We start from the raw sequence: 16,209 nt of genomic DNA on the forward strand, positions 1-16,209 counted from the left end.
TAGAGAGCCCAATAAGTCACCCATATTTCCATAAATTAAAGTCCGGGATCCAGCCATAATTCGGTAAAATCCACTACAAGTCTGTAGTGTGTGTGTGCGTGCTCGCTCGTGGAGAGAAAGCAAATCGCTTTTTAAAAAAATGACTTTACCCAGTGTTTGCGGTCGACATCTTCATCTGCATCCCACTTCCGGGTTAGGAAAGGGTGTTTTTTACTAATGATTTCGCCTTCAAAGAAAGTGGTGAGGGTTGGGTATTCCTACAAAGAAAAAGAAAGCACACAGCTTTTGCAATGGGTTAAGCTGAACCAAGTAGAGTACATTTTGGAAAACAGTCAAACTTAGCATTATTTAACCTTGCCTTACAGACAACTTAAGTCAAATTGGCAGACCTTTCCAAAATACCGGCATAGAAAAGCACACTTGATAATTATCAAGTTGCCAATTATAGTAGATTTATTGGTCAATGTTCAGTAAAAGGACTAACAGAAAACGGAACCTATCCCTAGCAAGATATGAGCAATGGGAAATGTAAGCAATGGTTTCTTTTATATAAAACGGGAGACTTGCCAACATTTTCATTTGTGAAAAGTTACACATTTAAGCAGACATGAAGATAAAGCAGAACGGTAATTTATGCAAAACAGACCGACGAGCAAACGAAGTGCCAACGATGCTCACATGCTCACCTCTGTAAGGCCTTTAATTTTCAAGTATCCACAGAGGTAGGAGTTTTCGGTGTCCACATTCTAAGAACAAAGAATTAGTTACATTAAAAAAAAACTCAGGAAAAAATCTCTTTAAATTAACCCAAAAAAACACTGGCCCTGTTTTTGACGTAACCCTTAATATTTGAAACAGACGTTTAGCATTGCCTTAAAGGTTGTGACATTAAGGCTGTTCATTTCACACTAATTAATTGAATGCATTAAAAATGTGATAGCTCAGATAATTCACAGCTTAAACGGATTTTAAAACCATGACAATCTAATCAAAGATTGACAACAGTTTGGGCGTTTGTGTGGGCATGGAGTAGTATTTACCAGAATTGCCACAATAGAACAGAACAGCTGGAAAATGGTGCGATTACCGGACTGGTTGGACCTCATCAGTAGAGAGGAGCTGTGCTTCTCTAAGAATAGTGAGCAGGGGTCCACGTCTGGATTCCCAGTAACTTAGGGTCAGACCCAAAGTTACTTAAATAAGCAAATTGCCAAGGGGAGGGGTCCTGGGAGTCTCTGCGAGACATTAGTCCTGGTTACGAGAGACTTACCCAGAGCTCCTCCCTACTGATGAGGTCCAACCAGACCGAAACACGCGTCTGGGGATGCTGTTGGTACTCTTGTTCAGAGGAGAATTGCCTAGCATTTCGGTGCTGGACTGCCCCAGGGCAGGACAAAGACTGATATGTAAGGGATATTTCTTCTCTGTGAAAGATAGTGAGCTAAAGACTCTGGGTAAGTCTCTAGTAACCAGGACTACTGTCTGGCAGAGGGACTCCCAGGACCCCCCTTGTTAAGTTACTTTGCAATGCTTCAGTGAACACATTTACCTCTAGAGGGCTGTGGTCCAGGAGATCAAAGACTCCTTCAAACTGCGTCAATCTCATGCGCTAGGCATGTGTATGTATATGCTTCCCTGTCCCAGGTCATATTGGTCGCTCAAAGCCTAGAAGGACATTAGGATGTTTTGCTCAAGCACATCTTGTGGACGTGTGGTCCATCCAGAGACCGCCAAAGCATTGTGGGTCCTGTGCAGGTTAATGCACTGGCCCAGATGCATTAACCTGCTTATTAGTGGAATCAGCCGGTTAGCCAGGACCTTGGCCTCTGCATTTAATAACGAAATTGGTCGTTATGAGGGACAACCCCTGGGGGCTTCCCTTCATGTGGATGACCACTATATCGGTCTTCCTCAGGGAGTTCCTCTTTCCCGAAGCATCTCTAACATGGGATCCCTTTAATTTCTCCCAGCTGCTTCTCCAGAATTAAGCTGGGAGCCCGTTGGGCCCTGGCGACTTCCCGGCTTGTAGCCCCTGCACCACCCCCATTAACGCCTCTTTGATTATATCTGCCTCCAGCCCCAAGCATTCCCGATTGCCCAGGCTCAGTAGCTCTATTCTAGCCAGGTATCTGTCAATGTCCGAGGGGGACGGTTCCACGGACCTCTACTTATAAGGTGTGGTACTAGTCAGCAAATGCTTGGGACATGTCCTCCCTTTCCCTGTCCTCCCCCACACTCCGTTCTGTCTATGGCCCTAACCCACCCAGACGCCTCATCTCAACATGGCATGCAATCTGCCCTCCACCCCCCCATTATCCCTCCGGTCATATCCCCTTGCTCTTTTGGCCAGCAAGTCGGTTGGGCTTCTTACAATGCCACCTTGTATGCCTCTACTGCACTGACGAGTGCAGCTTCAACCGAAGGTGCACCAGGGTGGCGCTTCTGCTTCCTCCACCTCGCCCTCTTTTTCCTGCAGATTGGCTCAGTCTCTCAAGTTAATGTGCCCCCCCCCCATCTCCGATTGAGCTGCCCCACTCATCACCGCTTTGTAAGCTTCCCACAGTGTGTAACTTGTCTACTATTTCTGTGTTCAGGTTAAAGCAGTCTCTGATCCTTCCAGGATCGCCTCCCTAATCTCGACACTCCCCAAGTGATACGTGCCCAGCCTCCATTCCCCTCTCCCGGATTTCACCATCCCTTCCACTTATATGTAGAGTGGGACGTGGTCGGATAGCCCCTTGGGCAGTTAACGTGCCCTTGCCACCCTACCCATTGACGTGCAGGGTAGCAACAGTCTAGTCTGTACTGGGAATCGTGGGCCCTGGAAATGTGGCTCGTGGGGTGAAGGTCCCGCCACACATCCTGTAGCCCTGTTGCAGCCAGGAATTATGCCAGTTTGGCGTGAGCCTCCCTCTGGAGCACAACCCCCTCCAGACCATCTATCCAGACCACTGTCCACATTATTGACGTTGTCACCTACAATTTTGAGTTCTGCCCCTCGTAGTGCCTGCATCTGTGCCAGAAGGTCGACCTGCAGTGGTGGAGGTGCATAAACACTGATAATTGTGATTGTCTTTTCCCACAGGACCCCTAAGTACCACATATCGATCCCTTATCACTCTTCTGACCTGTAGCGGTATGGTTTTGTGCACCAGAACTGCCACCCCCGGGATACATAGTATCTCATGTGTTCCACCACATTGTACTGTCCCTTCCCATGGCATCGACACACTGACCCCATTAGGTGGGTTTCTTGTAACAGGGCTACGTCCACCTTTTGATCACTGGTGTAGCACATTACCAAACCCCGCTTAAATCTTATCAAGGATGCCATTGATGTTCCACATCTTGCATCTGAGCACCCTGCTTTCTACACCCCTCCTCCCCCCTCTGGTATGGGGGGCTGCGCATATTGGTTGCCCCGCCCTTACTTCTATGGTCCAACCGCAGTCGATACACTACTGCTCCAACCCCCAGAGAAGAGAAGGCAACATTACGGTACTCGCAAGCTCTGCAACTAGACCTCAATCCTGGCTGTTTGGTGTGGGGGGAAATAAGCAGTTGTCCACAGACTCAGTGCTTCCAGGGGTGCCGGTCCTGCATGGTCCTATGCGGGTCTTGCTTGATGTCACCCATTGGTCCCCCATTTGGCTGGGAATAGTCTCTGCCCAGTCCCAGGCTTCAGAGGGATTGGTGAAGCACACCCCCTGCGGAACGCAGGCATGCATGGTGGCCGCAACATCACTGCATACTTGAACCCCCTTTCTCTGATTTAATCACAGCACCGAAGGATTGCTTCGCCTTTTGGACCACTTTGGTCAAGTCCGGGTATACGGCCAAAACCGCCCTGTTGTGTTGCAATGGCCCCTTCCGCATCTGTCCCGATAATTTTGCAGTTTGGCGAGTCTGGGAGGGGCCCATGGAGGCGGCTCCCTTCCTGGGACTCTGGGCATGCTCAATGGAGAAGAATTGTGACATTGGAGTTCCCATCCATTCCTGGATCCATTTATCCAGGAATGGCTCCATGGAGGGGCACCCTGCTGTGTGCAGCAAGCCGCTGAAGTGTATGTTATTCTGGCGGGATCGCCCCATCCACGTCTTCCATCCTGCTTTCCAGGAGCGCCTTCCCCTTGAGCAGGGCTCGAGTGTTCCTTTGCAGTGGCTTGATTGCGTTCTCGAACCCAGAGATATGGTACTCTGCCTCCTGCACTTGTGGACATGTTCCGCTGCTCCTGGCGCAGTAGCACAACATCTATGTCCACTACCTCGAGCATGTGTCCTAGTTGCCCTCTCGCCTCCTAGAACGCTTTCAAGATGTCCTGTGTCACACTTAATGCTGCTTCCTTTCGTCCTGCCTCCCCCACAGGGGCCTCCGGCATAGGCCATCCTGCCATGCCCCCGTGGTGTATACATCCATTTTTGTATGGTTGCCTGGCATTTTTGCCTTTTTTTTTATCTTTGGTCATTGCTGCGGTATCTTTCCTTCCCGTCAAGGTAGTGGTTCCTTGAGGCGGTGGTTCTTCCATCCATGAGCAGCCGCCGCACCAGGGCTCTGCGCTCTATTCCTCTAAATCTGCAGCATCCTCCCGTCACTTGCCGTCCCTGGTGTGCTCATTAGGCCCATGTTGCGGCAGTTTGTTTTGCTAGAGCAGTTTCTACAATTCCAAAAGTGTCCCATATGAAACCCCTGGGGAGCAGCGCCATGCTTCGTGTGCCACTGCCCTGCAGCTTTGTGAGTCCTCATGGGAGCACTGCCTTACCTGTTAAAAGACCTTGCCTGGGTCGTGTCACCCATCTGCTTCTGCTTTCACCCGCCGTTAGTCCCGGGTCTGTGCTGCTGTCACCGTTCCCAGGTAGCTGCTCCATGCAGCCCACTCTTAAAGATGGCGGGTTGCCACACGCCCACCTTTGCTGCACTCCCAACTCTGCAGCTTGTGTGTGCCAGCCTCCGCCCAGTGAGCAGATGCTGCGGGCCGGAGAGGCGGATATTCTCCTTTCACCTCTGGCGCCGGTGTGGCCGTTAACGCCGTCACCGCTGCGGGACAACGCCTCCAGTGCCCCAGTTGTCCCACACCTACTCCGCAGCAGGCTAGATATAGGACAGACAACTGGGGCAGGTTTTGTAGATGGGACAACAAACACCTTCAGCAGAGATCTTTATTTTAAGCCGTGCATATCTGAAGTAACTTTATGTAGCTCGTACACCCGAACAAGGTGTTCATTAATGGCCCTTTCCTTCCTCTGGTTTAGGTTTGTGGTAAATGCAAATGGCAATTTAGTGGTTGGATGGAACGAGTCTCCTTCGAAAACCCAAATGGCTTCTAACTATGCCACCTTCCACTGAACCCACAAAACAAGCATCTTTTTGAAAGTTTAAAAAAGCTCACTCGTCCAAGATGTTGCTGGTTAGGTGCACAGAAAAACGAGTTTACTGTTGGCTATGCTATAAATGATCTTCACATAACGAGCCACCTACCGGCTTCAAACAACTAAGCAGTTTGCTTTAGCACAGCCTCCTGGTCTCTGCAAGTTTAGAAAGTAGTGCAACAGATGGCAGTATTCTCTCTGGGTGTGAAATAAACCAATCCATATTTTTAAGGTCAAATCTATTCCACGTTGGTACTTGTGGTCCCATGAAGCATTATTTCAAGCTTATATTGTGCTGTGCATTTACTGCCCCCCTTGCCCCCCATTGGTTTGATACCTTAAAAGGAAGTTCATTTAGCTTCTGGACACCAATTAGGAATCTGAACTCCCCTCAAGCATCAATCCAGTTGAACCCAATCCCTGGAAATATTTGGGAAAAGTACTATGCAGATCTTTATAAAATGCCCCAAAATACTGCGTTCCCAGTTATTGGCGAGCAACCATGGACACTTCATTTGGGTAGAGTCCATTAGACTACTTATCAACAAAGATTCCACATTAAGAGCGCTGGGTCCCTACGGTCTGAGCGATTACTTGCTTAAAAATGATCCCGATATTTGGGCAGTTACCCTATTTATGGTATGACAGAACATATTAGGTTAAACTTGCAGGGGGAGGGAGACCACTAGCGGGCGCGGAGCAAGATGGTGTGCGCGAAACTGGCTCTGCACCCAGTCGGCAATTAATAAGCCTTGCCACCCCCAGGAGCCCAGTTATCCCTCTTGACGTGGTGCAAGTGAGGGGTCGGGGGGAGACAACCAGGGCGCACCCCCAGTGAAGGGTGACAACTGTGTTCGAGGGCACAATGTGGGGAGCTCAGGCCTTCAGCAACGTCCGTGGCGTAGTGAGGAAGGAAGAGGACTGCAGGAGGAGCAGTAAAGTGTGACCTGGTGCTGCAGGTGGTGAGGGGGGGGTGCTGTAGGTGGCGAGGGGAGACACTGGATCCTCTGTTGCAGGGCTGCGGTCAGAGCGGTGCTCCCAAGCAGGAGCGGGGCAGGCCTGGCGGGGAGCACGCAGAGCCTGCAACGGCACAATAAGGTGGCAGACCCTCAAACGCTGCAGAGAAGCAAAAGGCTGTGCCGGCAGGCGTCATCCCCTCCACCACCCCCTCTTGCCAGGGGCAAGCAACAAACACTACCAGGGAAGCAAAGTTGGGCAGCAGTAGTGGGTGGCTGCGCAGACTCGAGTCCTGGCAGGCAGTGTGGAGGGCGGCCCCTGGCCCAGAGGTCTCGGGACGGCAGAAAGCCACCAGTTACAAGCCACCACGTGACACAAGGGGAGATCATACCCACAGCCCTGCTCATACATAATTACAGCAAATAAGAGAATCCTTCTTTCAATACAACTACAGAAGGCTAGCGAAAACAGTGGGCACTGCAACATTTGATTGAATTACCAGCGTAGAGACCTGCAGCAGGAGCCACCGCCATGGAGTGCCAGTGACCGTGCGGTAGCTGGATGGTGGATGTGCAGCACAGAGAGCTGAACAGTCCAGAGGGAGTAGACCGCTTCCGGTAGTGAAGATGTGGTGGTTAGTTTCCACCAGGTGGCCTCAAACTCCCCAGCATTTACAGGACATCAAGTAAGGAAAAGACACAAATGGGCGATTGATAATGGCGGTGGGAGGCTTGGGAACCCTGAGACAAGATGTTCAAATGATCCTGTTGGAACTCAATGCATTTAGGGCAGAAGTGCAAACCTCCATGGGTGCCATCACGGAGATGGTCTCCAAGGTGGAAGAGCGGGTGGAGACCCTGGAGCACAACCAGAGGTTGGCAGACGACATGATAATGAACATCAAGATGTGGATTAAAGAGCTGGGAAGAATGGTAAGTGGTGTGTTGTACATTGGATGTTGTGGTGCACAGAGAAAGGAGGAACAATTGAGGATCTGGAGCCTCCAAGCACAGATGGCAAGTCACCCAGGGAGATGGTTGGAGCTCCTGCTGGCCCAGGTGGTGAAGAAGCTCATGGGGGGAGTTGTTCGACAGAGGTTCGCTTTGACAGGGTTCATAGAGGCACAGGAACAGAGACAGGACCTCGCTCAGTGGTGCCGAAGTGCCACTACTACAGGGACAAAGAGGACATCTTGAAAAAGGCCTGCATGGTGGGTGAGCTTGGCTGGAAAGGTGCCTCTGCGAATATTTCATGACTTGGCGATGTACATCCTGGAGCAGAGGAGGAAGTGTAGGCCCCTGACGAAATGGCTGCAGGACAAGGGAATAAGTCATCAGTGGTGATTTCCCTTTGCCCTTACATTCGAGTAAAACAGGGATCATTATGATCTTAAACGGGGCCATGAGGCGCCCCACCTGCTGGTCGAACTGCAGCAGGGAGCGAATCAGGAGCAGGACTGACAGCATAAGCTTCAGGAGTGCTTTAATAGTGCTTTTGCACCGAGCCCAAGGGGTGCCGGAAGGAACAGACCTCTAGGAAATACAAGAAGCTCCAGGAAAAGCTGTCAAAAGCCCCGAGCTGACGGTGGGTCATTTCAGAAGATCGCTTTTTTTTTATTTACTTGTGTGAATCAATTGAAGATTTTTACAAGACGTGTATTCTTTCAATACGTTCTGTGAATCTTCTAAAAGTACAAGGTAGAAAAAAGGAGCGTGTATGTTGCATTCAATCCGCAGTTAATATCAAGGTTAAATGTTATTAGTGGCTTTTAAGCGCCTCAATTTTGCCCAGGGCATTCTGCAGAATTCTTACTGTCGCAATTGTCCATGGGGTCTTCTCCCCGCTCATCAAATGGGTCCACCAGGTTTCTTCATTGCATAAGGTAAATGGAGACGTTAGCAGCTTTAAGTATGCAGTTCTGAGAGGTTGAGTTGCTGAACATGACAAAAGTCTTACAGTCTGCATGTGCTGGAGTTGGAAAGGCCTCCAATCGCCAAAATTTAATTTGTAGTTAGAAGGTTTAGACGTGCTCAGGAAGAAGTGTGTTAGCGTTTTATTTGGAAATGTTTTGATGAATTCTTGAGTCTGCTTTAGCTTTTTTGTAAACCGTGGGAGATGGACGAGGAGCTTGTTTTTACCCCGCTAGTTCTTGCATCAAGATCCAGTCAAGCTCTTCCATTTTCTTTTTGATCCTTTGTGGATTCTGAATGAGATATTCCTCGGAGCACTGTATGAATGCCAGCTGAATCCTTTGTGTTGGCCCATTTGACCAACATTTTGCAACGCCCTCCTTTCATTTCGTTACTAATCAAATGGTACAGCGGTGGGCTTTCCTGCATCAGTTTTTCTGAAGAGCAACATGCTATGTGACTCCACTGTGGCTTTCAGTGACAGCAGACCTGACTGTCTTATCGATGGAGACGAAGTTGATTTGGGAAGATTTAAAAGAGACCTTGAAAAGTAGCCTTCCAGTTTTTGCCATATTTTGCTTGGAATGTTTGGCATTGCGTCGCCACCTTAGATTAATGAACTGACCACCATTGCTTTGTAGAATTTTATTGCCGGCAAGAGGGAGAACCCACCAAATTTTGTGTCCATCACTCGAGCTTGAGAAGTGAGTTTTCGAGTTTTTCCCCATAAGGTTTGTTGCATTCTAGATCCGGATCTTGAACTATCTAGCGTTACTCCTAGGTATTTAAATTCATGGACTTATTTGCGAGCCTTCGATGTTCAATTCAGGTTTTCTTTCCTTTTGATATATTTTTCCAGGGCCATTATCTTAGTTTTTTCTTTGTTAATTTCTAGGTTATTCAAGCAGATTTAATCTGACAGGTTGTTCAGTTGCCTTTGCAGGCCAATAGCCGTTTGGTCCAACAGTATTATATCGTGCGCGTATAAAAGGTGGAAAGCTGGAGAGAGAGTTTTTTGGCAGGAATGATCTGACATGATCCTGCTTCTTTGAAGTCACCAAAGCAAGCAATGAAAAGTTCCAGGGCCAGGGGGGAACCTTTGCTTGACTCCCCTTTTGGTGGTAATTCTCTTGGTATCAGAATGTAATGCTCTTACTGGCTCGAGAATTTTGTTAAGGCAGTTCCAAGCTTAAAGTTTAGTCCATAGTCTTTCGAGCAACCAGGTCGAATGATTCAGTTGGATCAATAGACACAAGGAACACCCGCTGGCTTCCCCCCATGATTTTACTTTTTACCATGCTCAGAAGCATAATATTAACTGAGGTACCAGCGTTTTTCATGAAGCCCGCTTGAAAGGGGGGTTGACAAATGGTTAAGACTTGGCCCACATTTGAAACCTTGTAAGTAGAAGCAAGCCGAACACCTTCCCGATGGTGTCAAACAGGGTGATCGGGCAGTAAGTTCTAAGATCTGCTTTGTTGCCCTTCTTAAAGATGGGGACCACCATCAAAGACGTCCATGTCGTCGGGATGGATTTGAGTCCTTGCACCTTTTAAATACCAGGCTAATTACGTTTGTCCACGCAACTGGGTAGTCTTTTAGAGCAAGGTTCATCACCCCGTTTATCAGCCCGGGGCTCTGGACGTTTTCAGTTTACGAAAGACTGCTTCGATATCTTTAGTTTCCCCAGCGGTAACAGGGTTTTGGAAGGTGGTTTGAATACGGTTGTAAAGTGGGTCGTCTAAGTGTCTTCGCCCACGCGGTTTGTCTGAGCATCTTCAATTTGGGTTCCTGAAGATTTGATTAGGAACCAAAATTTGTGAGAGTTGTGGCCAGTCACCTGCTTTAGCAGGACTTCTGAGTCTTGTTGATGAGTCTTGCTCTGTTGCCTTTGACCCAAGACTTCCATTTCTTTGTTTCTTCGAGAAGCATGGACTGGAGAGTCTTTGATTTGTATTTGCAAGCCAATCTCTTAATATGTCTGAGTGAGCGCATCTTCGACCATTACTGTATCGATTTTTTTTATTTATGGAAGTTGGTTTGCCTTTCTTGCCACTGCCATGTATACCGTGAGCAGGGGTTGGTAGTCAGTTATCAAAGAAGTTTCCCTTTCTCCGTTGGGTTCGAGCGGTCTTCTGTATTTGTTAGGTCCTCTACATTCCGTGCCGCAAGTAAGGCGATTGCCTTGCTTGTTTCTTTCTATTTTATCCATTGCTGTTGGATTCCTGAGTACCGACGAGGCCCACGTTGTTGAGAGGTTGTGGCCGCTTGGTTTTGTCTGAGTTAACTCAAAAGAGGGAAGTAGCGGTAGCATGGCGTGTGACATGAAAATATGGTAGATTGTTGCTGCTGTGTTCTCTTTCCCACGTGGGGATACGATTTGGCTGGTAAAATACCTGGTCGATGTTATGAAAGTGCCTAGAATCCATTAATTCAAGCCAGAGAAATCCAGCTTCTCCAAAGCAGATGGTTTTTCCTCAGTGATGGTTGATCTTTTTCTACTGCATGTAGCATTGAGATTGCTGCAAATAATAATGTGCCTCGACTGAGATTTTGAGGATTTATTTTTCCATCATCGTTAGGATATTTTTTATATGAAATGGTTTGTGGGTTCCAGTAGGTATCGATAATGCATATTAGAGTATTCACCTTTTTTCCGTCTGCAAGTCGAGGCGTTCCAATTTACTAAAGTTGAGGTGGGTAGGGGAAGCGGCGAGAGTCTTTTGGATGTTAATTCCAGTGCCAGAACAGACGGCAAGTAAAAGGCCCGACAACTGGCGCTCTTTAGGCCCTTGCATGGCAGGAGAGATTTTGATGGTGAAGCAGTCGAGAGTAGGTTTTTTGACCAGCCAGGTTTCCAGGAGGCAAAGAATGTCAAAGTTGCCCAAGTCTGGGTCCCCGGTTGTCGTAAGATGCTGATGGCCGTGCGTATTCCAAGATCCCATCCTCAGAACTGAATTTATGATTTTGGCAGTGACTGGAGAATCTATGTTGCATGGAGGACCTCTTTGGGCAGCGAGTTGCTATTTGTTTGAGTGAATTGCGAGCGCTTTAGGAATCCTGGGGCAGCATGGGGTCCTTTTTCCATAGTGTCGTGAGGTTTGTGCACTGGGCCTCTTGGGAGCCTCCTCGAGTCAGGTGATTTGCCTGCAAATGGTTGTTCTCCTGCTGGTGGTAGTGCCCAGGTCTTTTCCAACCTTTTGTTCTGGGTAATTTGTTGTTTTCCCGATTTGTTGTCTGGAGCTGGTCTCTCATTCTATGTTTGACCGGAGGCAACAGTAACTGTTTCTGTGCCCACCGGTTCTATATAAGGCCTCAGTTCTCGATGTGCAACGAGGTTTGGGGATTAGGTTGACAGTGCCTTTCCCGTGTGTTCTTGAGCACAGTTTCCGCTCAATTCTGTTAGTAGGTAGCCCAATTTCAGTAGATACTCTACCTCTTTTTGACTCACCTTCAACGAGGAGGCTATTATGTGGACGAAGTACTTTGCTTTTTGATCTTTGTGGTAAGATTTCACTAGCGTAAAGTCACTTGATCTCACTGATCTAAGTTTACGGAACCTGTCGAAGAGGTTGAGGATGGTTTTTCTGTTCAGTACTAAATCATCGTAGTTGTCTTTGGTTGTCTCCAGTTTGAAAATGTGTGGTGCTCGTTTTGCTTTTTGAGCAGTGTTTAGTTTTTGGTTCTTTCGTTTGTCGCGGGATCTTGCCAATGGTTTTATCATGAGGAAAAGTGGTCTTTAAGGCCTTTTGTTTGGGTTTCTATTCTGGGACATCTGTAAGTAGATGTTGTGGTTTTCCTTTCATTTTCAAAGTCTTTTGCCTGCTCTGTGAGACAACCCTTTTTGGCCTCTCAGTAAGGTTGATGTGGTTTTTTTCTGTAATTATGCGTATCCAATGCTTTTCTATGTCTAGAGGAGGTCGAGGTCGGAGAAATCCAGTCTGTTTTTGCCACCAATTTTTTGCATCCGTTTTCTAAGGTCTTAAAGGAGGCATCGGGGATTCTGATCAGATTGGTCAAGTTGTCAGAGTGGCCCTCTATGATTTAGGAGCGGCTTGTGTGGCTCTTGGCGGTCTTCAGATACACTACCCTCCTTAGATGCCTCGTCCTCAGGGGAGAGATGCCGACATTTGAGGTCTTGTCTGCAAGAAAATCTTCGACAGTTATTGTCGATTTGACAGAATTAATCTGTCTCTGACCCTGATTCATTGGAATATACTGTGCCTCTGGAAGATTGGATTCAGTCCTGTCTTTTTGCGTTTTCTTTGATAAGATCAGTGGAGTGAAGTTAGAAGTGCGAGTGTTAGTGTCCAACCATGAGGCCTCTGCATCTGAAAGGTGGAGGGTCACTTGTCTTTCCCCGGGTGCTACGATTGATTTTATTTTTAGCGCTTCGAAGATTGACAAATCTTTGTTGGTCTCCTTGTGGTCAGGGGTTGATTTGACAAAAATACAACTCGGAACCTTGATTTGTGGCATTTGCCCATCTGCAAGAGGTCGATTTGCCTTTGGTTGTGGAGTTTGGAAGGCTTTTTGTGGGCCTCTGATACTTAGATTCAGGCAGTCTCTTTGAGGGGCCAGTTTGTATCAGAAGGGGCCGTAGCGTGAGGGACTAGCAAATGGGACTCTTTCTTCCATCGTTTTGAATTGTAGAGTGGATCAGAGTTTGATGGTTTGCCATGAAGTTTCGTCTGGGTAGTTTGTGTCTCTACCTTGTTTCTTTTTTTAAGTTGGAGAGAATGCACAGAGCAAGTTCTTTCTTCATGTAAGGAGGTAATGAGCCTTGATTCAATCGCTGTTTGGTCATTGATCTTTTGCTTCATTGCTGTGCTTCATTGCTGTGATGTAACCCTCGAGGAATATAAGCTTTGTGTGCATCATTGCTGTGACGGTTGTATGGTCTTTTAAGTGTTTAGTGACTCGTATAATTTGCTAAATGGTGCCAGCACGATAGTCACTCCCGACAGTCATTAGGGTAGGCTTCTTTGACAGTTTCCTTTGGGGCGTTGGATGGAAGTGCACTCAGTCTTCGATTTCTCGGAGGTGTGCTCAGGGGGATTACTGGCAAAGTATTCCAGGCTGGGCATCTATATGGAGCGCCGTAAGTGTTGTTTTGGTCTTGTAGTGATTTCAAAGATGAAAGTTCTTAATCATTCTGTGGACAAGACGTTCCCGCCCCTTTGGGAGGAATAGTTGGAGAAAGCCTGGTGTCAAATGATATATTGGGCTCAGTTATTGAAGTCTGAATGGATGGGTGAGCAAGCTGTGACGCATAGTCAGACTCCCCGATCATGCTTTTTTGGAGCGAGGCGACTTTGGCAATCCCAAGATTGAGGTGAAAATCGGTCTTGGAGGTAAAGGGGACAAAGGTCAGTTTATGTGGGTATTTTCGTTCATTCCCTTTTCTGGCGAGAGTACTGCGTCACCCTTTTCTTACTGATGTCGACTTGACTGGCCTGGCGAAACGGATAGTGCTTCAACGTTTGTTGATGGAAGCACATGTGAAGGCTGAATATAGGCTTAGATATTTTGTCAGCTGTGTTTCTCAGTTTTGAGATTTTGTAGCTTGCTGCAGTTCTTGAACCGCCTCCAGTATCTCTACATCTGATAGTTCAGCTGCTTAAAGAAGTCCCTTAGTGCAGTTGACAACAAAAGTTTGGGGAGAAATTTATTTTGTACAACATTGCTGCTGCATTTCCCCCTCATGTATTTTTCTGGTTGTTGGAGATTGTGAATTTAGCATTTCTATTGTGATCCTTTCCTTTAATTTTTTCTGAAGATGAACCAAAGCCGACTTGTTTGTGGTTCGTTTCTTTCGAGATACAATCAGTGGGTCTTGCTTCGTTGAGTTTTTTTTCCTCCAATGTTGCTTGTGGAAAGTCCAGCAAAATTATTTTGGCGGATGCTTTTTCAGTTATGAAAATACTTTTGTTTTCGCTTTTGTCTGGAGAGTCCGGAGGGCTCGCCCAGCTAGGAGAGCTGAGCTCCGTGTCGCCTCTCTGCTCGACGTGAACTTCGACTGACACGAGGAGGGGTCCACCAGATTTTTCACCTCCAAGTTGAGAGGGTTTTGGCGAAAGTGCAGGTGGAGTGGCTTAGCCCCCGTCCGCGTTGTTCTGAGTGGTAAGATCTCTGTATGCTGGAGCATGGGGCGGGCCTCCATCTGGGACTTGAGTGGCGGGCCTCTCCTTAAGCCGAGGCCTTCTCCATTACGCTGTATAGCTCAAGAGGACCCCCCCTCCCGCGAGCCCACACCTGCACGGAGACCTGTTGCCAAAACCTTTGCTGTCTCTCCTCAGACATGCAGCGCCAGCCCACGGCACACAGGTAAGGAGCGGGAATGGTGGAAATCTAGATCTTGGGGCGCTGCTTTGAGGCCAGCAGGGTCCTTTTGTGAAGGAACCTTGCTGTTCTTGACGAGATCTTGGTCGATTTGGACGTTCGATTTCTACAGCGTATGCAGCAAACCTTCACGGACTGTCAGTCCTGGCATGCACGTAGTCAGTGCAGACGAGTTCACCAGAACAAAGATGTTGGAACTGAAGATGAACGGCCCCTGCCCAGAGGTGGGGGCATTTTTCTTTCACGACGGGTACAGGAGCTTTTTAAGCACCGTCTCATCATGATCATCATCCTAGGTCCTATTTGGCGAGATACTGGGCACATGCTGAAAAACTGCGGCTTCCATTTCTTCCAATCTGTGCAAAGGCCTGCGGTCAGCTCCGCGGCCATAGAAGTATTTGATGGGTCCACCCACAGACAAGCAGACAGTCTGTCTCGGACAAAAAAGGAAGTGGAAACTGCAGTCACCTCTGAAGATCACTTTTAACATGAGGTGGGTGGGGGTGTAAAGTGCAATGAGATCCAAGCAGATCCACAAGCCTCAGAGTTGTTCCTTATACAATTCCACACCGTTTCACCCATCTGCACCAAATTTTGCATAGTTACCAGTTAGGACCCTCCAGACATTACTGGCTACGTGACATTTGGACACCCCAACTCTTTCCCTGGATTTCAGCAGCTTTACACATGATACAGTAGCCTGAAATCGGCAAAACATCAATGTGGTCGTAGAAGGACATGTCCCAACACGAGGAACAAAACTAATGGGCCCAGGCCCTAGGATCAGATTCAGGATATGCTTCCGGGCACAGTTACTGAATACAACTCAATCAATACAGTGGTGGATGCCAACAAAGTCTTACCTAACCAACAAATTCTCTCTCCCCCCTCCTCCCCTGCCCCATGGCATGCCACCACATCACCCACGACTGAAAGTTGGGTCACCCATCATGCCGCTTCGCAATCTCGACTCACCTAGGCTGTGAAATGGCACAAGGTTATGCGTTAAAAATTGCTTCCCAAAATTGAATTGACAGTGTTTGCCAGGAAAGAAAACAAGATTTGGTTTATAAACAAGTCTTACAATCAACATGCACTTTAGTAATATTGAAATTTAGGTCCATAGTTGTTGGCATCATCTCACCCATCATGCTACTCAGAAATCTCCATGTTGTTCTCATATACAGTTATACGTTTCAGAATGAGTTCTTAAGAATAAACGGTGTTGTGTAGTCTGAGAAAACTTTTAAAAGAAAGGCAAAAACTTGAAAGAATGGTTATGTACCGACTATTTCGGCCCCCAAAAGAAATATATCAAAAGGTACCTGGTACACTCTTGACCCCCGAGGCAAGCAATATATACACACACAAGAAAATGCACCAAGAGCTAGAGGATGGCAGAGAAAATATTTTTTGTAAATTAGATTTGGATACATCACACATGTGGCTGATCAAGACAAACATGGGGTGTTAAAACATTGTTTTGAAATAATTTGTTTGAAGTTTGCGCATGATACATGCCGATACACGAACTGTAGAGTCAAGAAATATGAATGTGTGAAAGAGTGGGTATGATGGAGTAGAATGATTGTTGGAAAAGTGAGTAGTAATCATTATTGGATTTTCAAAAATT

General features: G+C 47.4%; 1 protein-coding gene across 2 annotated transcripts in view; it reads right to left on the reverse strand.

Moving 5' to 3' along the window:
- The window catches only part of GID4 (GID complex subunit 4 homolog), a 230,703-nt gene that overhangs the window by 160,549 nt on the left and 53,945 nt on the right, over nt 1-16,209 (reverse strand). Inside the window, exons 2-3 of one of the 2 annotated variants that reach the window (XM_069645708.1) lie at nt 687-746; nt 150-257 (exon numbers count right to left, since the gene is read on the reverse strand). In XM_069645708.1, the coding sequence (XP_069501809.1) occupies nt 150-257; nt 687-746 (168 nt within the window). The remainder of the gene's footprint in view (nt 1-149; nt 258-686; nt 747-16,209) is intronic. The other variant, XM_069645709.1, reaches the window with a different exon arrangement.

This window comes from Ambystoma mexicanum, chromosome 2p (genome assembly GCF_040938575.1).
Source record: "Ambystoma mexicanum isolate Mex_15411 chromosome 2p, UKY_AmexF1_1, whole genome shotgun sequence".
In the NCBI taxonomy this organism is placed as follows: Eukaryota; Metazoa; Chordata; class Amphibia; order Caudata; family Ambystomatidae; genus Ambystoma; species Ambystoma mexicanum.